This window comes from Channa argus, chromosome 17 (genome assembly GCF_033026475.1).
Source record: "Channa argus isolate prfri chromosome 17, Channa argus male v1.0, whole genome shotgun sequence".
Lineage (NCBI taxonomy): Eukaryota > Metazoa > Chordata > Actinopteri > Anabantiformes > Channidae > Channa > Channa argus.
In genome coordinates, this window is record NC_090213.1 from 15,635,550 (window position 1) to 15,659,681 (window position 24,132).

At 39.1% G+C, this 24,132-nt stretch overlaps 2 protein-coding genes across 3 annotated transcripts; one reads left to right on the forward strand and one right to left on the reverse strand.

Moving 5' to 3' along the window:
• The first annotated feature begins 1,830 nt into the window (after positions 1-1,830).
• Positions 1,831-14,328, forward strand: mmut (methylmalonyl CoA mutase). Of its 2 annotated transcripts, none has more exons than XM_067482255.1 (13): positions 1,831-1,972; positions 2,618-3,049; positions 3,670-4,037; positions 4,180-4,337; positions 6,138-6,309; positions 6,412-6,660; positions 6,918-7,029; positions 8,143-8,258; positions 9,529-9,644; positions 10,359-10,490; positions 10,586-10,733; positions 11,613-11,780; positions 12,938-14,328. In XM_067482255.1, exons 2-13 carry the CDS (start codon positions 2,653-2,655, stop codon positions 13,064-13,066), a joined length of 2,265 nt encoding a protein of 754 aa, XP_067338356.1. In that variant the 5' UTR covers positions 1,831-1,972; positions 2,618-2,652; the 3' UTR covers positions 13,067-14,328. The 2 variants fall into 2 exon arrangements, with proteins under 2 accessions (XP_067338356.1, XP_067338357.1); XM_067482256.1 differs by lacking the exon at positions 1,831-1,972 and adding an exon at positions 1,973-2,082.
• Positions 14,329-15,760: 1,432 nt separating this feature from the next.
• On the reverse strand, positions 15,761-23,151 carry LOC137102593 (opsin-5-like). Its single transcript, XM_067482257.1, has 4 exons — positions 22,840-23,151; positions 18,134-18,427; positions 16,694-17,019; positions 15,761-16,545 (listed from the first exon to the last, which is right to left on the reverse strand). The coding sequence occupies exons 1-4, from the start codon at positions 22,907-22,909 to the stop codon at positions 16,186-16,188; spliced, it is 1,050 nt and encodes a 349-aa protein (XP_067338358.1). The 5' UTR covers positions 22,910-23,151; the 3' UTR covers positions 15,761-16,185.
• Positions 23,152-24,132: the final 981 nt, after the last annotated feature.

The window sequence follows — 24,132 nt, forward strand, 5'->3', positions numbered from 1 at the left end:
AAGTGCTGGAAATTGAAAAAGGAAGAATGTTGTGTAGTTTTCAGGGAGGAACACAGACAGACTCTGGGTGGTTTGGAGGTGCTTCCAGATGACTGGACCACTACAGCTAATGTGATCAGGGAGGAGGGTACCTTGTGTGTCATTGGGAAAGAGGAAAGTGGACAAGGAGACTTGGTGGTAGAACGAGGAAGGTCAGGAGTGTACACAGAGAAAGAGGTTAGCTAAGAAGAAGTGGGACACTGAGAGGACTGAAAAGAGTAGATAGGAGTACAGGGAGATACAGCGTAAGGTGAAGGTAGAGGTGGCAAAGGCCAAACACTGAGCATATGAGGACTTGTATGTTAGATTGGACACTAAAGAGGGAGAGGTGGATTTGTACAGGTTGGCCAGACAAAGAGATAGAAATGGGAAGGATGTGCAGCAGGTTAGTGTGATTAAAGATAAGGATGGAAATGTATTGACAGGTGCCAGGAGTGTGATGGGAAGATGGAAGGAGAACTTTGAAGAGTGGATGAATGAGGAAAATGAAAGGGAACGAAGAGTAGAAGAGGTGACTGGTGTGGAGCAGGAAGTAGCAAATATTTGTAAGAGTGAAGTGAAGAGTATGTTGAAGAGTGGAAAGGCAGGTGGTCCTGATGACATAGCTGTGGAGGTATGGAAGTGTCTAGGAGAGGTGTGAGTAGAGTTTCTGACTAGTGTGTTTAACAAGATCTTGGAGAGTGAGAGGATGCTGAGAACTGGAGGAGAAGTGTACGGGTGCCCATTTTTAAGAACAAGGGAGATGTGCAGAGCTGTGGCAACTACAGAGGAATAAAGCTGATGAGCCAAACAATGAAGTTTTGGGAAAGAGTAGTGGAAGCTCGGCTAAGGGCAGAGGTGAACATTTGTGAGCAGCAATATGGGTTTTATGCATAGAAAGAAAACAACAGATGCAATATTTGCTTTGAGGATGCTGATGGAGAAGTACAGAGAGGGTCATAGGGAGCTGCATTGTGTCTTTGTAGATTTAGAGAAAGCATATGACAGGGTGCCAAGAGAGGAGCTGTGGTATTGTATGAGGACGTCTGGAGTGGCAGAGAAGTATGTTAGAGTGGTGCAGGACATGTATGAGAGCTGTTAGACCGTGGTGAGGTCTGCTGTAGGTGTGACAGAGGAGTTCAAGGTGGAGATGGGTCTGCATCCAAGAGCTTAAGATGTTGAGGTTCTCTTTGGGAGTGACGAGGATGGAGAGGATCAGGAATGAGGACATCAGAGAGACATGTTCATGTTAGATGTGTTGATGTTAAAGTAAGAGAGGCCAGATTGAGGTGGTTTGGACATGTTCAGAGGAGAAACTGTGGGTATATCAATAGAAGGATGCTGAGGTTGGAGCTGCCAGGCAGGAGGTCTAGAGGAAGACCAAAGAGCAGATTTATGGATGTAGTGAGAGCGGACATGAAGTTAGTTGGTGTGAGAAAGAAGGATGCAGAGGACAGGGTTAGATGGAGGCACGTGATGCGCTGTGGTGACCCCTGAAAGAGAACAGCCATAGTAAAAAAAAATAAAAAAATGAATATATATATATATATATATATATATATATATATATATATATATATATATATATATATATATATATATATATATATATATATATATATATACACACACACACACACACACGTGTGTGTGTATATGTGTGTAAATACATATTTACACGTGTGTGTATGAATAATATGGTTTATGTCAGTCTAGGAAATTATAATCTAAAGTCACTTGTGTAACGTTAAATAACAGCCGTGAAACAGCTGTGAACATCGCTGATCTCTACGAAATGTAACAATCTTGACTTCAGTATTTACTTCCTGTGTCCGAGGTCAAAGTTTGTCCAGTGACTGTAGCACGGGATTGGCTGACTGCTAATGTTGTGAAACTTTATTGGATAGACGGACACACGCCTTTCGTCAGCCTGAAGAGCATAGCAGTCTACAAGGTCAGAAATTAATCTTTAAATACATAGTAATGTGTGCTACGAAACATATGCAGCTGCATAAACTCTCAGGGCGGTTTCAGTTGTTTTTGCCCTCTTCCCCGATGAGACAGGTTAGCATTAGCTAACAGGGCTTAGCAGAGAGCTAACAGCTCCGGTGGTCTCTTTATTCCAACACTAATTTGCATGTTTCACCTTTTTAACAGTTCACTCGTCAACAAAGCGTATTGCAGTTTGTAAAGTCACATCAGGTCCTTATGACTTAAAGGAAACGCATTGTCGTATTCGTTTGTTTGTTCAGCAGAACAAACAAAGCTGAAAACACTGGCTGGCTAGCTAATATTTTCCCTGTCATAATTCCGACATTTGTTAAGTTGCAAACTTGTAGCGTTAATAGTCTGGCCTGTGTATGTTTGAAATGTCAGTATCAAACATTATCGATAAAGATTTTGCTAACTGTAAGCTATCTACAGAAATAAGTAATAATGCAAATTATATTCATCTCAAATTGGTGAGGAGCTTCTTGACATAAATGCTTATATATGAAGCAGCTTATTCGTCATGAATTAATTTGGTATGGTTAGAACATTTTTGTCTGTCTGTCACCAACATTTAAACTTTTTCTCTACTTCATATTCTCTACCACAGGTGACCAATGTGTGTCTGACTGAACAGCAGTAAGCATGCTGACTGCACAGAGGGCATGTACAAGGCTGGCTGCCCGGCCCCTGCTTCGAGCTTCTGTGTCCCCAGTACTGAAACACTGCTCTCTGATCCACTCCACCGTACCATGTCCTTACCAGGTTGAGCTGCATCCTGAATGGGCCAGTCTGGCTAAGGCACAGCTGAAGGGAAAGAACCCAGAAGATCTCATCTGGCGCACACCTGAAGGAATTAACATCAAGCCGATATACACCAAAGCAGACTCAGCTGGTAGTGCTGATGACTTGCCAGGAGTGTTTCCCTACACTAGGGGGCCTTATCCCACCATGTACACATACAGACCGTGGACAATCAGGCAGTATGCTGGTTTCAGCACTGTGGAGGAAAGCAACAAGTTCTACAAAGACAACATAAAAGGTAGAATTTGCCGTTACTGAAATGTTATACATTCAACAATGGTGCTTTCACATCTTCCTATAATGCCAGAAAGGAGCCAGATAGAACACATTCTTGTGAACACACACCAAATATTTTAAAAACTTGCCTGGACAGACCACAAATACTGAAATTTCAAGTCTGCAGTTATTAAAAAAATAAAAAAACTCTTTGAGAATGCCATTTCATTTTGAGAGGTGTAGCACCTCAGACATCTGAAAGAGCACTACTTTGTCTATACCCTAATGAGTCATTATTAAATGATTATCATATGTTGACCTCCTAAAATCAATTAGATAAAATAGCCAATGGAAAAATATATGTTGTGCTGTTAAAGTTTACAGTATAGCGTTGTTACAGTGAGGCATGAATCCATTTTAGAGTGCATAAGCCAAAATAGTTGAAAACAAAGACACAAAAACCCAATGGACTAAGGATTTCAGGTTGAATAATAAGTGTTGTTGTGCTGTCAGCTGTTTGTTGGTCAATTGGCAATATCTGACAGCTGCCTGTTGATAAGCTTCTGTTGTCTCTATATTACTGTTTCCAACTCTTTTTTTCCTATCGGTAATTCACTCTCTTATTGGCTCTTTTCATTTCAGCTGGACAGCAGGGTCTCTCTGTGGCTTTTGACCTCCCGACACATCGCGGTTATGACTCAGACAACCCCCGTGTCCATGGAGATGTCGGAATGGCTGGAGTCGCAATAGACACTGTCGAGGACATGAAGATGCTCTTTGATGGAATCCCACTTGAGAAGATGTCTGTTTCAATGACAATGAATGGCGCAGTAATCCCTGTGTTGGCAATGTTTATTGTCACTGGAGAGGAGCAGGGTGTGCCCAAAGCTAAACTAACTGGCACAATTCAAAATGACATTTTGAAGGAGTTTATGGTACGCAATACCTATATTTTCCCCCCAGAACCCTCCATGCATGCCATTGCTGACATCTTTGCTTATACCTCCAAGGTATGTACTGCGAGTTTTATGAAGAAATATACATTATATCAAAGGGGTGCTTTAATCAAAACAATATTTTTTGTATCATGCATAATATGTTATATTGATAATATTGTAATTTAGTTTTTCACTGACTTGATTATGTTCACAGCACATGCCCAAGTTTAACTCTATATCCATCAGTGGCTACCATCTTCAGGAAGCTGGAGCAGATGCCATCCTGGAGCTCGCCTACACCATCGCTAATGGCCTGGAGTACTGTCGCACTGGTCTGAAAGCTGGCTTAACCATTGATGAATTTGCCCCAAGGTACCATATTGTAAGATGTTACTAAGTGTATGAGAGACATGTTTATACTGTAGGATCACAGTTATGCCTTAATAAGGTTTCTTTCAAATATTTCATCAAAATTTTTACAAACGCATCACAAAGGAGTAATATCTTAACCCCAGTGTTTGTGATCCTCCTTTGCAATATTTCAAGCTCTCTAACAAGGGAAGACTGAAATAACTAAATAAATATAAATAAGGCCTGATTTTTTTTGACCAGTAAACAAATTACTTTCTTCAGAATGGCTTAGAGAATCTTAATATGCTTCATTTTTAAATCTTAGTTCTGGCAAATCTTAGTTCATAACAAAATCACAATATCCAACAAGTACAGTTAGGCTCTTTAATAATTGGAACAACAAAACATTTTTGGCATTTGGCGTCTGTTAAAGCACCACATTGAATTTAATATAGCCATTTTTATACACACATCTCCATTTAAAGCCAGATGGAAAGATTTCTATACAAAACTAATATACAAAACAACAATGGTGGGCATTGTCTTCATCCTGTGCCTTACATTGCATTTTCATTATCTCTACTTCATGTGTCCGCAACCTACTTTATTAATGCCTTGCAATTACTATTAGTAGAAGGGTTACATGAGCATTTAATCCTCAGGAACAACCTGAGGACACAGCTCGGCCCTGCTGCACAAATTGACTTCTTCAAAGAGGAGCTGCCCTGAATCAATATAGAAACGCCACTCAGTTGTGTGAAATGGAATATGTTGTGCTCTTCATCACATTGTTTTGATTTCCATTAGACTCTTGATGAGTGCGTGCCCTTGTCTTCAAACAAAGATTGAAAGCTCATGTTGACATTGTAACTTTTTTATTAACCTTTAGAGCTTGTGTAAAGGATTCTGTCGTACAGAATTTATAAAAGAAAGTGTACTGTATCCGTTGTCCTTGTAGAGCTGCAAGGGTATATTAAGTTTGTCAACAATAATTAGCAACTACTTTGATATTTAATTTTAATTTCTTTCCAGCAAATAGTGAACAAACGCCAAACCTTATCTGGTTCCATCATAGCGCAGCAACGCAGAGAATAAGCTGTTTTTCTTTGTTATAAATAAATTTGGTATTGGAGCTTTGGATGAACGAAAAAGATATCTTATATGTTTTGTTGGACTTATTTTTGGAAGTTATGATGGGCATATTTTTCCTTTTAAGTTTCATAGACTAAACAGCATATTTTGGCAATTCTCTACTGCATTTTTTTGGTTACATACAAGCTGCCATGTGCATGGATTTTCACAAAAGCTCAAATAGTATATTGCCCAAGCCAATGTTCTAGTGAAACAATAATCGACTCTGGACGTTGAGTCTGCCTTCCCACATTAGTTGGCATTGCTTGAAGTTCAGTGTGGACAGAATACTACACTCAGCTTCCAAAATGTGGATGCACAGGGATAAGGGCAGAAAGGTTGCTCTGGCATACTGTAAATAGTGTATCACAAATGTGTTCTTTTCCTGATATGGGTTTTGTCAGCATGTCAGTTTATTAGAACCTCCAGAACTGAGTAGTACACTTGGATGAGGTTTGTTGTTTGCTTCTGCTTTTAACGAACATGGCACCAGTATCTGTGTATGGTTAGAAAATCTCAGGGTGAAGTCTGTATCTGGTAGTGAGGGTAAAGGCATTGATATAAAGCTCAAGGAGAATAAAAGCTCAGTGAATAGAAAAAAATGATTAGAATTGCTCTGGGTTTAAATCCGTCAGTCGGTTTTAACAACTGATTGTTTTCCTTTTTTTGTCACGTATTGCTTGCTGTCAGGTTGTCGTTCTTCTGGGGTATTGGGATGAATTTCTACATGGAAATTGCCAAGCTGAGAGCAGGCAGGAGATTATGGGCTACGCTCATTAAAGAGAACTTCCAGCCCAAGAACGCAAAGTCTCTCCTCCTCCGCACGCACTGCCAGACGTCAGGCTGGTCTCTCACGGAACAAGTAACTATAACTCATTATAACACTAAGGTTTAAAATAAAACACAAGTGTTAAAATTAAAATTGATCCCAAAAGTTACAACTTTTCACAATGGCTCCTGTTAGGACCCATACAACAATGTGATCCGCACAGTCATTGAAGCCATGGCAGCCGTGTTCGGAGGGACCCAGTCACTCCACACCAACTCATTCGATGAAGCTTTGGGCTTGCCCACAGTAAAGAGTGCTCGCATTGCCAGGAACACCCAGATCATCATCCAGGAAGAGTCGGGCATCCCCAAAGTTGCTGATCCCTGGGGGGGCTCACACATGATGGAGGCTCTTACAGATGATGTTTATAATGCAGCTCTGAAGGTTTGTCACATGCAGGGCTAAATAGACAGCAGTCTAGACTTTCTTCCAAAGTAACTATATCAAAAGTAAGATCCAATTCTATGCATAATATATGGCTAAAGGCTAAAAATATATATATTTTTTTTACATTCTTACTTACGTATATACTGCTGTTAAATTGAAGTTTTTTAAACTGTGTTGTCCATGTTTAGTTTATTCAGCCATGTTGAATTAAAGTGAGTACAGAAGAAATCCATCCAATTTTCACTTCTATACAGTTTATTAAAGAAATCGAAGAGATGGGAGGCATGGCCAGAGCAGTGACCGAGGGCATTCCAAAGCTTCGTATCGAGGAATGTGCAGCCCGTAGACAGGCCCGCATTGACTCAGGTATGGCATCTGCAACCTTTCACAACCATTTACGCTTTGGTCTTTGCATCATCTTCAAATGCATGAAATACTTAATGCTGTTATTCTCATTTCCTTTTGTTCTAATTGTTTTTATTTTTTTTGTGCAGATTGTATTTCATTATATGAGCATATTGTTCTTTAACATGTTTTAGTTGGGCATCATTTTCCATTTGCCTTCAGACAGAGCAGTGGTTGTGTCTTGCCTTTTAAAACCTCTTGATGTGGTCTTACTATTGCATACATTTTCCAGTATTATTACATATAAAGGAATATTTATTTAGTTTGGCCAAGTGAAAACGCCCTTAAACTGAAGAAGTGCCATGTTGAAACCGTAGAAAATTTGGAGGCTTCTATTGCAGAGCTACAACAAGGACTGTAGGAAAGCAGCTGACAAAAGATTATATCTAGTCTCAAGCTGACAGTATGTGTTTTGTTGTGTTGTCTGAGGAGATCATTGAGTTTAACGGAGCTTTGTTGTGTTTCTTATTTACTTTAACTTACCCATAATGCCAGATGTGATGCTGATGAAGCAGAACAGAACCTTCACAGACTGGGTAGCTTTTCTCTAAATCCCCACAATGCCTGATCTCATTGATATTCATTGGCTATGGGATTCACTCTGGCAGTACATTGTGACTGCTGGCAGTTTGCTTGTTTTCTTTATTTCTGAAGGACTTTGAAATTCTGATCAACCATATGAGGCTCTTAGATATATTTTGGTTTTTCCACATTTGGGTTTAATTGTGAGATTGTATGGAATCTTTAGATAATATAAAGAGTAATGGCAGTAGCTTGTCTCTGTTTTTTGTGTATTTTTGAACACTGACCTTTCAGGCCCAGAACTGATTTACTTGCCTGTAATCTTCTGAAGTGGCTTTTCTTGAATTCTGTGCTGTGTCACAAGTGGATTTTCTGAAGTTTTCTGTCTGTCTCTAAAAAAAAAAAAAGACTGTTTATCTACTATAAGGTCCCTGTTATGCTTCTTGGTTCAACTTGAACAGTTTCTTTCTGTCAACACATATACCATTATATTTTGCTTTTCTTATTAATTAATACAGTATACTTGAATAGTTTTTTCCTCTTTTCTTTTAGGATCAGAAGTCATTGTTGGGGTGAACAAGTACCGTCTGGAAAAAGAGGAAACTGTGGATGTTCTGGCCATAGACAACACTGTTGTACGACAGAGGCAGATTGAAAAACTGAAAAAGGTCTGCTTTCCTTTTGAGAATAAACTGCTAGATACATCTCCAACATCTAAAATAAAACCTAATATATAGATATAGGTAGGTAGGTAGATTGAAAAGACAACAAAACATTGATAGAACACCAGGCTTGTCTGTATAATTTATCTGTATTGCCCACCCCTATGTGTCATGAGCCCACTGGACAACTGTTACATTCAACATTTATGACACCTCTAAATCAAGAGCAAAGGTGATGAGTGAATGACCTATGGTAATGATTATCATTCGTTTTAAAGCGTTGAATTACAAGATCTTAAATCTTTGAGCAGTTAATTTATCTAATCAGTCCCCACAGGATTTTGCAGAGCTTTTGATTGTGATTGTTTGAATTGATATTAGCACAACGACTTTTATTATTAACTAGTGATGCATGTTGTGATATTTTTATGACTTCTTAAATTGCGTGGTCACATATAATTTACAGGGAATTGGTTGAATTAATTGGTGCAATCACAACATCACAACTCCTAGTACTTGTGAACCCAATGTCAGAGTGTGTACACTGCATTTTTAAAGCATCACAGTATTAGTTAAATTAGCAGTACACAAGAAAGCTTTTCCATATAAAGTCCCTCCGGTGGCTTTAAGTTTACCAAACACCTAGTTCTTTGTCCTAGTAAAACTAGTCCTACAGAATCCTTGATTATTTAAAATGAATTATTCAGCTTTGCATTTTAAAATCTCATTTATTTTTGGTTGTATATGCAACATATATGCATACAATAATAATAGGTGACCTGTCGAGCAGGCACTACCATACTGTTGTCTGACTGACAGGGGAACACTTATGTGCCTGCTTTCATCGTCAACCTAAGGCTGTTGGGTTTGCTGCTTTCATTAGATGGACAGTAGTCATTAAAATGCCATTACTTTTGAAGTGTAGCTGTCAGAACAGGTGTGAGAAAATGTCCTTAGCCAGAAGTTAATGGTTTCTTCCATGAGGCGTATGCTCGAAGCAACAAATGGAATTTTAAATAGAGTGGCTCTAGAATTAGATTCAGATGAATTAATTCACACCACAAGTACGCATATGAACGAGAGGTAACATCAGAGGAAATAGACTAAAAATAAGATATAGGATAAGAAATAGGATAAACAGTGCACATGTGCTTTAAATAGCTTTGTAAAAATGTCCCAAATAAATTGTGTTCATGTGCTAAAGGCTGAGAGCGGTAAGTGTTGTGAACTGGGCTCTAAATACCATATTTGTGTAATTATGAATCCTTTGTTTTAGGTGAGGGAAAATCGTGACCCCGATGAAGCAAACAAGTGCCTGGCAGCTATCGAAGATTGTGCCCGAACCAGGGAGGGCAACCTTTTAGCCCTGGCTGTGGAGGCAGCACGAGCCAGGTGAACCATATTCCCACAGTTACCTAAATCTTTGATTGTAATGGACAGGCCTATATTTATATTATGAATTCGGCTTCAAATACTGAATATAAACTGATTTTCCTAATGTTTCCTGCCTTTCCTTTATTTCCCAAATGTTCTCATATTCCAGATTCATGATGAAAAGGTTACATAAAACAGACACATCTAAAACCTTGAAAACCGTGAAAAAAGGTTCCCCTCTATAAAATTCTCTGCTGTTTAGCTTGTGGGTCATCTGGGCGGCTGTTTTATATTACAGTCAAAATATATTAAGGGGGCAAATGCTGTGGTTAAGAGGACTAAGAGACTTGTATATGTGGACAAATTGGCTTAGACACTTGTATACTCTCAAGATCTGATGTGTGAAGAGCCCATATGCTGAGCACAGCCCAGAGGCACTGACCAGCATTACTCAACCTCACAGCTTATATAATAATCTTAACATTACGAGCTCTTTTACTACAATCTCAATATCAATCTTTGGTATGCTTCATATTACCAGAAATTATTGATTAATTAGCATTTTGAAAATTGACTTAAACATGCTGCAATAAAACAGTAATAGTATATAGTAAAAAAGCAAATTAACATTTATGTCTTAAATGGGATAAAAATGAATTAGTGCACTGCTTTTTTTTTAATGTTAGAATGTGAAGATGTGTTGAGGAAGATGCCGTTTGCTCTTTTCTACAGATGTTCTGTTGGTGAAATAACTGATGCCATGAAGAAAGTGTTTGGCGATCACAAGGCAAGCTCAAGGATGGTAAGCGGGGCTTACCGCAGCGAGTTTGGGGAGCATGAAGAGATTACACTGGCCAACAATAGGTAAAAAAAAAAACTATAAAAACCGCTGACTACTGAATCATAATGATTTCTAATATTTTAGTATTGTGTATTTACTTTGTAATTTCTCATCTTAGAGTCTCGGACTTTAAGAGTCATGAAGGCAGGAATCCTCGACTGCTGGTGGCAAAGATGGGGCAGGATGGCCATGACAGAGGGGCTAAAGTCATCGCCACAGGGTTTGCCGACCTAGGCTTTGATGTGGACATTGGACCTCTTTTTCAGGTCAGTACAATGGTTTAAACACTTGGAGCATATCACAAGTAGAAAGTACCTTGAACCTTCTTGTTAAAATAATTTAATCAGTGCTTGACAAAGCCTATACATGCTAAAATAAATCACTGTAAGTCAAATAAATGTAATGCTGATCACAGTAGATAAAGCTACAAGTGGATGAAAGTAATGTGTAAATTCCTGATGGCTCCCTGATCTGAAGTATATTCTTTGATGAGGTGCCCTACAGCACCAGTTTTCATGCTTTGTTGACATCATTTGTTGTGTCGTTAAGCACAGCTTTCAGCGGCGCGGAAGTAAATAAAGTGTGGTGTTCAACGGCTGTGATTTAAAGCACAGTGCTCACAAAAAGAAATCTGTGTTTTACATGGTTTATTAGACAGTGCAGGAAAATACTTTTCACTGACCTTCATGTGAACCTCAACCAGGGACCTGGCAAATGGAAAATACGTGTAGCTTTTGGAAATAGAGTCCAGGGACATGCAGCTCAAAAGGTTTGGCATTGGTGATGTTGTAAATGAAAACAGTGATGTGTTAAAAAGCAGTTTGCCAACTCTGAAATCTGAGTTAGAAAGACACCACTGTAACTGTGCAAGAAATGTGTCAGGTGATCAGCTCAGTTTTGAGCCTCCATGAATACATCATTTGTATCATAGACGGGATTTATTAAGCAGTTTATTAAACAGCATCTTGCTAATTGATAGTTAAATAGTGAAAGTGATGCAATGCAGGATGGATAAAGACTATTAAAAAGGCACAGCTTTGTGTTTGTAGTCATTTCTGTGGCACATTATGAAACTGCCTGTTTTGTGGGTGGAAAGGGACAGTATTATCATTCTGATATGTGATTTCTACTTTTCGGATGGACAGACTCCTCCTGAGGTTGCCCAGCAGGCGGTAGATGCAGACGTTCACTGTGTTGGGGTCAGCACTCTTGCCGCAGGACACAAGACCCTCGTCCCAGAGCTTATCAAGGAACTACGGAAGCTCAACAGACCAGATATCTTGGTCATCTGTGGAGGTGTCATCCCACCACAGGTAATCTCTGACTTTCATGTTACAGCCCACAGCAGTAGTACACAGCATTGGATTTGTGCATGTTTGATTTGAAAGTCCATGTGAATGCGTATTCATTCTGTAGCAATTTGCAGTAATTCAGCAGGCAGAAAGCTCCATCCACTTGACATTAACAGCAGGTGTGGACACAGAGTTGTATAGTTTTTATTTTGCAATGCTAATATTTTAAGCATTTGTAAATGTTATGTAAAAGCATCATATCTTCCCAGTATGAGTGCAGAATTGTCTTTAATTGAATGAAGTTATCACTGGAAACGATCTGCTGGCAGAGATACATACATTACACGACTTAATGCAAAATTCTCTTTTTGTTCGCTCTGATGCTTAATGTTGATGGTTGACATTTATGCTTAAGTGCTATGTATCCAGTTTAAAAGTGAATACCGTTAAAGTTCTAAACTAACAGGCACGAGCACATGTATCTCAAATGTGAGCCACAAACTCACAATTATAATATCACCCTTTATTTGTGCAACTGTCAAATGCACATTTTCATCCAACACTGCTTGGCTAAGATATTTCCTTCCAGTTTGTGCTTGAGCAGAAGTCTTTCCAAATAAGTTTCAAACAAATTGGAAATGCTTGCTGTTTATTTTATGATATGCCAATACTGACTGATGATGATTTCTGCAACACCTGAATTCCAACCTCATTGTTCTAACAGTGGCCACATGGTGAGGGATCAAATTTAAATCAGATCTAGGATCACGTACAAAAGGGGCCCAGGTCTAATTTAGAGAAAAAACTGGCTGGTTTGTTGACACTTACTGGAAAAGATCAGATCAGATCAGACTCATTTGGAAGCAAAGAAATTTCATTTTGGCCAGTGCAGTAGCCAAAAACAGACCATACATCAAGTAAAGTTGAGTACAATTGCAACAAATGCTGTAGGTTTTCATTATCAGAAAGGCATCTTACTCACTGATAACACTATTGTTGTTTGGTTGCTGGTTCTAATGTTAGCAGGCTTTAGGAGTATCTTGATTGCATGCAGTCTAGCATAATTAAAATGATTACATATGGGCTTAACCCATTTTTCTCCCTTCTACATCCTAGAAGCCAAGTTCCACATTAGCCGTGGTTCATCTTAATTCATGTCCTCCTCTTTGTGTATGCAGGACTATGAGTTCTTGTATCAGAGTGGTGTGTCTGCCATCTTTGGCCCAGGAACAAGGATCCCACAAGCTGCAGTTGAGGTTATTGACAACATTGAGAAGAATCTGGAACAAATCCGTCAAGCCATGTGAACATGTGGAAAAAAACAAGAAGAATGGTCTTTTTGTCCTGCAACAACATCAAAGTCACAAGAGGGAGCTCGCCCTTCTGTGCAAAATCGATTTGACTTGTAGAATTAGATTGTAAAAAATCCAAAAAATAATTCTCCACAGTGTGTATACAAGTTAAAATAATTTTAATGCGTCTGTATGAGTTGTATTGGTTACAGGGTTTGTAATGTCCTGTAAATATCAATAAATGTCCAGAATAAAGAGTTGAACAAATTATAACTCACATTACATTTAATCAAATTAACATTTGCTTTAAAAAACAAAACAGTATAGTACTATTCAAATGGTTTGAGGTGAGAAGAGAGTTTTGCCTCCGTAAAAGACAGAACACAGCACCTGGCTGTGTGACATATTCAATTACCCATAATGTGGTAAATGGACCCAGTGCAGATGAGATGGATGAACAGAAATTTGCATCGAAACAAACCTGTAGTGAGCCCCTGCCTTTTATGACTATGGATATCACCCTTTGAAAGTGCCCTCTGCTAATTTGATCTTTCGCCTCCGTGCATCATGTTTAATTGAACCAATTTTACTCAAAAGAAAAAAAAAATCGCGGAAAAAACGAATTTGCCACGATCAAAATAGAAGTACGTGAACTTTGGAAATGTAACTTATGTCTACAGATTATTTCAAATGCAACACCTTTACCCAGGATCTTTAATCGGGTTTGGAAATCTGTTGATGAATAAAGTTACAAAATAGACAGCTGGTTATTTCGGGTGTGAACATACCTTTTAGGGAGTTCACGGTGGCTTTTTTGCTACTTTTACGGAATCTATAATGCTCATTTTCTGTGCAGCTCCCTCAGTTTAGCATATTTAATGTTAATACTATAGGATGTGTGTTAAGTCATGCTAAGGTGGGTTTTTGGTGTTTTTGGTGTTTGCCCCTGATATTCTTCTTCACCAAAAACATAACCTTTGCTGTTACTTTTGATGTTCACCTTAGTTCACAATTTCATTTGACTGCAAATGGAGCTGAATTCATTTCATTGTTAAAATGTTGTATTTGAAGTGTCACAACAATATACAGAAAGCATGGAATTTCCAGTATATGCAATGAAGGCAAATGCACACATTTTAGATCTTTTTGCATTCCAACATTTCATAGTTGCAGTTGTAACTCTTTTTGTTTGTTTTTCTAATGGGGGTTGGAGGTGTATTTGATCGGTGGTTGAGAGAAAACTACACTTGACAATAAAAGTACATAATAAAAATTGACTAGGTACTAATCTCTGGTAAAAGTGAAGCAGTAGATGATATAAACTGCATCATTTGTGTGCTGAACTATATGCTGTGCTGCTGTACTCTACAGGCAGCAAACTCATCCTGGTAGCATGAAAATGTACAACGCTTTGCTTTTTAAAAAGACTTTTATTCACAGAGTTTTTGAGGGTTGAAAAAAAAAATAGTTTTAAAATAAGGCATAAAAATATTCTGTTCTCATTACCAAATCCCATTAAAGGGCACAGTCAGCATCAATTGTACACAAGTGTCTGGTCAAATCGTGCTTTCCTTCTACCTCACTTGCAAGTGGCTTTGGATAAAAGCGTCTGCTAAATGTAAATCGTGATTTGCTTTAGAACGAGGCCAACTCAATTTCCATTAGCCTAACAATACATATGATCCTCACTAGCAGACAGAGTTTATACGCATCCTGTGAGGTCCTGTTGTGGATGAGTTGGTAGAGCGGTTTATCCACACACCACTGATCGGACTGGTCACCTTATCCCCATTGAGAATCTTGGGGAAAACTTGCACAAGCTCATCAATTTGCTATTGAACTTTATTCCGTGCATTCTGTGTATTCTATACATTTGTCTGGATTCCCTGAGGGTTTCGTTGATATTATGAACCATCAATGATAAAATCCCCAAATCTTTGACCTCTTACATTAACAAACATTATTTTCAAGTTGCCTAACAGGGTGATAAGCCTCCCCCCATCCATTTTGCTGAAAGACTCCGCTTCTCTGGGAGACTTTTTTTTTTTGTCATTTGGTTTGCAGTGTGTAAAAAAAAGCACGATCTTAATCCTCTGTGGCTTCCACATCTCAGCCTGCGACATCTTTCACTGGATATGCTTCTATACTGCATAGATATAAAAGCTTTAGCACATACTTCATCCTTAATCTGTATCTTAGTTGGCTAAACCTTAACAGCATTTCACACACTGTGCAACTTCATCCTGTCATTCGTTCTGGTCATACACAGCACAAACAGCAGCACACAGGAGTTGTACTGGGAAAAAAAGTGTGTTATATCCTGATAAAGTGTGTGAGGTAACACATTATGTACAGTGGCTCAATGCACTGCTTCTTTAAGTATGTTCAATTAACAGACCACAAGCAAACAAAGCCAGAAATAAGTAGCAAATACAAAAAAGATACACTAGAATAGTATTTTAGTCATCACAATATTTTCAGATGTTACATTTTAGGTCTTGTGACTCACAGACAGTCCATTTCAACTTCACTAATAACCGTGGCAGTGAAAAGCTTACAATACGACCAGTGCTGGTAGTACTAATTAGTGGTGCCTCATGTCAAATGAAAACACTCAAAAAACAAAAAAACAAAAGGTCAAACCAAACCAACCGCAATGACGAAATTCAGTGAAATATACTACAAATCAGCATTTAAAAACGTGGACTATATAAATTATAAATACATAATCATACATTTACAAAACAATATGTTCTGAATTAACATACATACCTACATGATGAGCACACCTGACTAGTAGCGTGAGATTGAAAAATAATTACGTTTGTCGTGTCCCTCTGGAAAGGTTTCTGTTGCTACTTGCAGCGTGTTTCTGTAGTTGTATTTTTTGTGAATGCAGCACTTCAGTACCTGCTTTACTTGGTTTCAGTAGCTTATTTGGTTGCGTTTTTTCCTTTTTGCAGCATCTCTTCTACAGTTTTGTATTTTAAGTTGCAGTGTGTTAAGCTCCTACGGCCAACGTGCCATGACACCACTAATGTTTTCACAGTTTACAGCATTAAAAGTCTTTATTGTACACTAAGTCTTTCTCCTGAAGCATAACAAGAAGAAGCCCTATAATATGAACAAATATTTTATTCCAAAGTCATTATCTTTGAGTCTATGACCTCTAACACTGTAGACCTTGCTGACATTCTGGGTTTTGGATCGTTGATTTTAGACATGTAAAAGACGTTGTCATTGACGTTGTTAGAAGCGTGGCATGAATTAGAGCTTCGGCACAAGCTTCGCATCTGCTTTACCTCTCTTTTAAAGCTCTGGCTGAAGATGTAGTAGATCATAGGGTTGTATACGGTGGAGCTTTTTGCAAACATGCACGGCAGCAGACTGACTTCAGGTGGGATGCTGCTACTTTCGTGGAAAATGGACCACAGGCTCACCAGCCCATACGGCGTCCAGCAGCCTAGGAAGCCTGCACTGATCAGGACAGCAATCTGCAATGAAGTGGGAGGACAGAGGGGGTAACAATTTAACAAGATCTCCACAAATAAAAATTCCTCTTGGCAAAAAGACGACATTCCATTGGTCCGGGAAAACAGACAGAACAATAATAGATGTTACTGGTCAAGCAGCAGCACTCACTATTAACAGCCTCCGATGGAGCTTGATAATATTGGGCATTTGATTACTGTTGTTTGACCTTCTGTAGGTGGTGTAGAGCTTAATGGCGATGCCAAAGTAGCAGCAAATGATGATGATAGAAGGCATGATGAGGTTGAAGAGAAAGAGGCAGATGACAAAAGAGAAGCCCTCATGCTTCATCTCTCCCCAGGCAAGTGAGCAGGACAGTCCAAAGGGCTCTGGTCCATACCGGCCCCAGCCCAGAATGGGGAACAGAGCCCAGATCAGAGCGTATACCCACGTCCATGCACAGAGCATCTTTACTTTCATCCAGCTGATTTTCTCCTCTGCAGACAGAGAAGGATAGAAATTTTATTCACGTTTAGCCAGGTTTATAACCAGTTGGATGGCACAGGAGATGACCATCTATCGTAGTCCATGTGGACCTGAGCAGTGATGATGAGATGTGCTGTAAATTGTTTTGTTTTTTTACTTTCTGAGGATTGTCTCTGTTTTGTGTGATCTACTATTGTTCTTTTCTTCCTAAACGCATACTGAATATCATACTCTTGTGAGCCTCATCACTGTGGTCTTTTTCCAGGCACCCTCGTTTGAATTCCTCTTTAATGTCATGTTTGGAGTTCATGTACACATTAAACACGATGTCAAACAAGTTTGAATACACAGCGCTCGTTACCTTTCATCTGACTGGTGATTGCTGTTTGTCTGAAAGCCTCTAAAGGCCTCCAGTCACATGGTCTATACGTTTTGTTTATGAGTTTTGTATCTAAAAATTCACATTTTCATGCCTTTCAGATTCACTGCATTTTTCTGCACCTATAGAACTTCCTCTGCTTTACCTGTTTGTGATATCAGGAGTCACGTGACAAGCCTAAAATCAATCCTCCTTTCCTTATTCTCCGTTTCAAAATCTTCTGCCTCCACTCTGAAACCAGTCTGTTTGCTGTACCTCAGGAAGAACTGCTATCATGTTTGCCAGGAGAAAAGATGTTTGCTCTGTAAGTAGAGCACGTTCCTATATATTTACATTTATATTTAGTCCTTTGGCAGACACATTAATGCATCTGACTTATGAGAGAAGTACAGAGCACGCAAAAAGGCCAAGTCAGGAAGAAGAGAGTAAAGGCAAATACTTCGGTTACTGTATGTGAGATGCCAGACTGCAAGATACAGTAGGAGAAATAAAAGAATAAGAAGGTTGGTAGGCGATAGCTGGATTGTTAATCAAACAAAAATAATAAAATCAGAGCAAATAACCAGTGTTTAATGAAAAGAAATAAGAGTCGCTTGTTCACATGACCTGTTACTTTTATTTTAAATACCGTACTGATGTTGGGAACGTTATAGTCACAAGATGGACCATTTGGGATTCACACTAAAAAAGAAAGAAATTGGATAGTATCTCTCTTTTTGTGTTTTTTAAATCCCTGAATTACTTGCCTGGAGACTGCAGATTGAGGGAAACAATGAAGCGCACAACAGCCAAAACAGTCAGATTCATGATGCTGGCGATGCCAAAGAAGAAACCTGCCAGGCCGTAATAAATACACGTAATTTGTCCCCCGAGCCAGCGGTGGTTCCAGGCTGAGGCCACAGCCAAAGGGTACATGGTGACAGCTGCTCCCAGATCTGTCACTGCCAGATTCACACTCAGCATCTCCGGAGGTTTCATCTTTGATGACCTTTTGAATGCCATTATGAGGACTAGCAGGTTTCCCATTATGGAGAGCACCGCTGAGACAGATGGAGAGGGACAAAGAAGGGAGGGGGAAAAAAGAGCAGAGCAGTTTGAGTGAACAATCATGTTCCATTTTCATGATTAAAAGAGTGTGAATAGAAACCAAACTAGCAATCACACGTTTCAAAGTGACGTTTAGATGCATCTTTTGAAGCCGATGGTTGCTGCTGGACAATTTCACCATAACAAATAACCACTCTATGAAAACGTATATGGTTTAAGGGCATGATGGGAACCCATTTTATGACATCAGATGCAATCAGTCCAATTCACAAATGGCCGTTTTTTGGTCTTTTGAACACACTTTCTTCCTTTTTCTTGGTTACAGCAGTAAACTGAGAAACGGCAGAGATTACGTTAAATCTCACAGTCTGCACTTGACCTTCAATGACTAAAACACAGTGAGATGACACACAGGGTTCTTTGGACATCAGTGTCAATTGTTCTGAAAAGGAAAAAAATAATCAAATTTCTAGAACAAAAATGCTAGATCCAGTTTCTGACTTAGCAGAGCAAGAATCCTAAAACAACAGAAAATTTGACCTCTACTCCACCAGACCATCATAATGTATGCAGCATGACCCTGAGGACTTACAGGCCCCCTAAAAGAGTCTGTCTCAAGGAGAACATCCCCTTTCAAAGCAATAACCAAACTGGGGTGTAGTGTTAGTATAATGTTCTCCTAAAGTTCTCTAACACAGTCAGCGTCACCCACGGCTCATCTAAGGTGTCGGCCTGTGTGGTTTTTTACAGTATGAAAAAAGCCTTGAGTTTGTCTACATAATTAAAGAACAGATAACACATATCAAATCACTGAGAGTGTGAAACATCGGTCTCAAACCAGTGAACCTTGACCTACTCACCCAGCTTGAGGTTTCCAACCTCTAATGTAGTTTACAGCACTCTCACTTTTACTCTTACTTGTAGATTCGTCTGAAGCAGAACCCAGACTGATCAGTTTGGGATCACTCCTTCATGTTAATGGCTCTCACCCTTGTGCTGACATTGGAACCTTTATTGTTAACTTTAAATTGCAAACTGGTCCAACAACATCATACTTAAGCTGGTAGAAATGAACTCAGAAACCTTGTGACGAACTGCCACATAAAGACTTCACTAACTTTTATCATGTTTAAACTTCCCTCTGAATTCCCTAATATTAAACTATTTCTCTGCTCCTAGCTGAAACACCCCTCCACATTACATCACCTGGAGGAGTTTTTTACTATTAGGAGTTGAGATAATATCATAAGGGGGATTTCTAGAAAAGTAGGTTGACCCTGATTACAAACTCTATAGTGTGAGCAACAAGAAAACATAATCTAATCCAAGTGATGTCATCTGGAGGCTTTTTTTCAGCTACAAATACTGAGATATTTTAACACTGGCCTTTGACCTTACAGCACCTTTACAATACCAGCATTCTTCAATCCCACCGTTACATCTGCTTTGTATTTGCTCAGATTAAACAACAGAGGCTCATCTAATTGGCTGCTTTATCAGAGCCAGCCAGCTTGGCTGTCCAACCACCATCACTGTACATGGGCTAAAAAGTTTAAATCATTCACACTTGATGGAGATGAGAGGAGATGAAGACAATGGAAGCACATATCTTAGGAAAGAGCAAAAACAATAAAAACATTAACAGTTTTTTTGGCGACTGTGAGCAAAGAACATATTTGAGAAAAGTACAGTACAGTTGTACACACCCAGAGGTGAGGCTGCGGTAGCGATCTACCATAGCAACGCTTTTAGGAATCACAACAGAAAGTCATGACACAGCCCCCAACTCACTAATAAAAGGCAAACAAATCCCTCCAACAAGTCGCCCCATATCCTAATATTTCCCTAAGGAATGAAGTCACCTTCACATTCTCTATATTGAGCAACCCCTCCTGAATAACTGGCCTTCGACCTGTCTTACCAGACAAAGATGGTGTTCATTGAGTTCGGCACACGACAGTACGTTCCAGTCTGTCAGAACCCTCCTACTTACCTGCATCAGGTGTTTTCAGTCAATCAGAAGCTGGAAGATACTGTACCATCTTACTTGAGGGTGAAGTGAGGGGGAAAAGAGAGGTGCGTCTGACACTGGTGAATAAAATCATAACCTTATTTTTTTAAAACAGTATTATTTGAGCATCCAAAGGCTTTGAAAACATGCAATGTCTTTTACACTGATCAGTCACAGAAAAAACATTTTACACAGATAATCCTGCAAATCTTAAGCATTTACTGATCTGTTTTTCCGTGTTAGGTTGTGTACAAGCCTTTTGTTGCCTACACCTCAACTTGAAAATAATCCCTAAGGATTATGGTGCGATGATGAAGCTTTGAATCATATATTTATTATATTTAGATGATTCTGCACGAAGCTATACTCTTTGCATACTGTAAAGTAAACAATACTCACACCATTTTGTCATAATCTACCAAAAAGCCTCTTCCTGAGCAGCATCATATTAACATACAAGTCATTCCCTCTTTTAAATGAAACGTATTTGAATTAGCAGATCAAAGTGCAGTTTTAATGTTGCTGTTGTGCACCGAGACATGGATTCTCCATATTTAATCCCCTGTGCCTTGACAATGTACCTGCCCAAAAACTCTGGCAACCCTGGACTTCATACTGGGACTATTTCAGGACAAAGCCTGTTGACCTGATCAACTTCCAGCTCACTGAATATTACTTTCATGGAAGTGCACCTGAGTCAATTGTTTGAACCACTGAATGCACAAAAACAAACAGGAATCAATGAGGACACGTCTGTTGATTGATGTAAATGGGATGGACACAGTGCAATTCAAAAGCAACAAGTTAAATAAGCACAGGGTTGAATAAGCAATTCTCTAGAACAGTTTCAGCAAAAACAGTCTATTATCTTCTTCAAAATAATTACTGTTATAGTCTAGCACATTAATTTAGTGACAAATTGCCAAGAGTGTTGATGTTACGCTCTACATGTGACAAAGTAGATGTGGTTCATATTCCAAAAAATGGCCAAACCATCGGTCTAGAGCCTCATTCACGACAATACAGGAGCATGAACACATGCACAAGTTATTGATGTATGTATCTATCCATTAATAATGCATTACTTATTTACTTTATGTTGACATGATGCAGGGAGGGTGCTGTCTTTTTTTTTTTAAACAAGGTTTAAAAAAAAAAAAACATGATTTACCAAGAGGAGAGCGTTGCTTTATTTGTTGTTCGTTTAAAAGGAGCTGAGACATGTAATATGTGATAGTTGTTATGAACAAAATGAAATTTTGGGAAAATAAAATCAGCCACAACATTAACACTGGTGGTCTTGATTATGTCATGGAGGACAAGGGTCAGCATGAGCAGTCTGCAGCTACGCAGCCGCAGGAGAAGTACACCAACTCAACACTCCAATAAAAGGGCAATATTTGACTTTTGTAGTACACAGGTGAAGGAAACAATGTATTTTTAACAATAATGGACAGTAATTAATGAAAAATAATGTGTCAAAGATCCCTGTTAGTAAAGATGGAGGTGATTTTAAACATTTATTAGGTGCACCTTGCTATTACCCCTTTTTCCATTTTCTGGAGTGCATTTTATAAAGAGGACGTTTTAAGGTTTTGGCTTCCTCAATTATTTTAAATAGAGTGGCCAAAGCACTAGAACCACCTCTTAATATAATGAACTCCAGGATGACTCCACGCAGTTTTAACTGAGAAAACTATGAAAATCAAACCTTTTAAAAGTAGAATTCATGGAACAGCTGCCATATTGGATGGCGTTAGATTGTAAAGGTGTAAATAATGCTGTGTCTGATCAGTGTAAAATTTCTGTCGATTAAGTTACAACACACATCTTATGTCATCCTGGTTGTTATGTTATATTGCACCAAAACAAGGTCACTGTCATCAAATCATTGTCATCACCACTTACATTGCTGTCAGAATGAAGCATTAAACACTATCTGTTGACTGTGCAGTGAGGTATCATTGAAAGTAGCATCCATCAGAATTAGTGCCTAATTAGTGGTGTCACCTCCGGAGACCACTTATCATCTTTATAGATCACCCGAAGGCTTTTAATGCATGTTTTAATTCCATTACTTAACTCCATTAAGTTAATGCCATAATATAGAAAGGTCTACACGGCCAAGACTGGCTTCCACACACACTCATTTATTTTTGTCCCTTGAAATATTGTTGCACAGACTTACATTTATTATCTGAGCACCGTCTCTGTCTAAATCTTCACTGCAAAATAAAGTTTTTAATTTAACTTGAAAACACTTGACAAACGATTCTAAGACAGAAAATACCAGGAAATCCACGTGTCTGTTCACACACACAGACACACACACACACTGAGCGGAGATGGCTGTGCAAAGCCTCTGGGCACCACGTCAGTTCACGGGCTTCTTACCTACAACCAGCAGGTAACAACCGGTCCCGATGTCGAGCCCGGGCGATAACGTGGAGCCGTAGATGTCCATCGGAGCTGTGGCGAGAAATCGTGATGCGTCTTCATAGGATGGAAGAAGATCAAATGTGCCGCTGCTGATGCGCTGTCAGATCCACCTGTCCTCGCGTAGGAAGCAGAGACGTGTGGTCCTCTGCGCCAGCTGAAGCCTGCAACCTGTTGTCAGGCTGATCGTGTATAAGGGCTGGACCACGCAGTGTATCAGGACTCAGTCAAGTGAGTGAAGAAGAGGACAGAGACGCCTTAAACCACACTCTGACGCTCTAAAAAGAAAAATCTGAGTCACGAGCCTGTGAAATCAAAGTGTTAATTTATTATTATAAAAAATAAAGACTACATTAGCAGAAGCTGCTGTTATCATTTGTTCATGCTGCATTATGTTCTAAGGCTGAGGATAAACGCATGTAATCTTTTATGCTTAGGGCTTTATTACAGATTTGGGGTTGGAGAGCTTTGGGTCCAATCTGGTTACTTCTCAATTATTATTATTATTACAATTATTTTTATTTTTATTTTAATATTTCAGTTTGTGTGTGTGTGTGTGTGTGCGCGTGTGTGTGCGTTGACTACAGAGTCATTTTTGTTTGTGGTCATGTTCTTTTTATTTATTTAGTTGGGAGGTTAAAGTGGGGCTATTTCCAGTGGAAAAAAGTTTGTATTTCTAGGATAGATATGTTCATATTGAGGGGGCCTGGTATATCAGTGGTACAGCATTGGGTTGAGATGCAGAAGGCCACAGACTCGAATCCCACCCCACCAGGTGTGCACCCACCCAGCCAGATAAAATGGGAGAGTTGCAGCAAGAAGGGCATCCGGCGTAAAAACTCTTGCCAAATCAATATGCAGAGCACGTTCGGCTGTGTCGACCCCTGAAGGGACAAGCCAGAAGCCACTGATCTATATGTATGAACAAATTTGACTTGTTTTTGGCTGAAACGATCAATTCACTCACTCTAACATGTTTTTCCCAGTAGTGTGGAAACTGAATATAAATAAAATGTGAAAAGGAAACTTTCTTGACAAATAAAAACCCAAAAGGCTTTTTGTTCAGGATTTACAGACCGACTGAATTTTCTATCTGACCTGTCTTTCACTTTTTGAATTGTTGTCAGCACCTGTTCCATGAACCTACTGTGAAGACTTAGTGACCCACACTGTCTAGACACTCTGATAGAAATGACAGCCACAAGGTGCAGGACAGAATGCAATTGTTATTTTATATTGAGGGGATTCGAT

What these genes read in the sequence shown, in the direction of transcription:
- mmut (XM_067482255.1), top strand. Translation starts at nt 2,653, where the DNA reads ATGCTGACTGCACAGAGGGCATGTACAAGGCTGGCTGCCCGGCCCCTG. An exon ending in TCTTTGCTTATACCTCCAAG is followed by an intron (nt 4,038 to 4,179) that starts GTATGTACTGCG and finishes TTATGTTCACAG; the next exon opens with CACATGCCCAAGTTTAACTC. An exon ending in GAGGTGTCATCCCACCACAG is followed by an intron (nt 11,781 to 12,937) that starts GTAATCTCTGAC and finishes TTGTGTATGCAG; the next exon opens with GACTATGAGTTCTTGTATCA.
- LOC137102593 (XM_067482257.1), bottom strand. Translation starts at nt 22,909, where the DNA reads ATGGACATCTACGGCTCCACGTTATCGCCCGGGCTCGACATCGGGACC. An exon ending in CCTCAATCTGCAGTCTCCAG is followed by an intron (nt 17,020 to 18,133) that starts GCAAGTAATTCA and finishes CTCTGTCTGCAG; the next exon opens with AGGAGAAAATCAGCTGGATG. An exon ending in TCCATCGGAGGCTGTTAATA is followed by an intron (nt 16,546 to 16,693) that starts GTGAGTGCTGCT and finishes ACTTCATTGCAG; the next exon opens with ATTGCTGTCCTGATCAGTGC.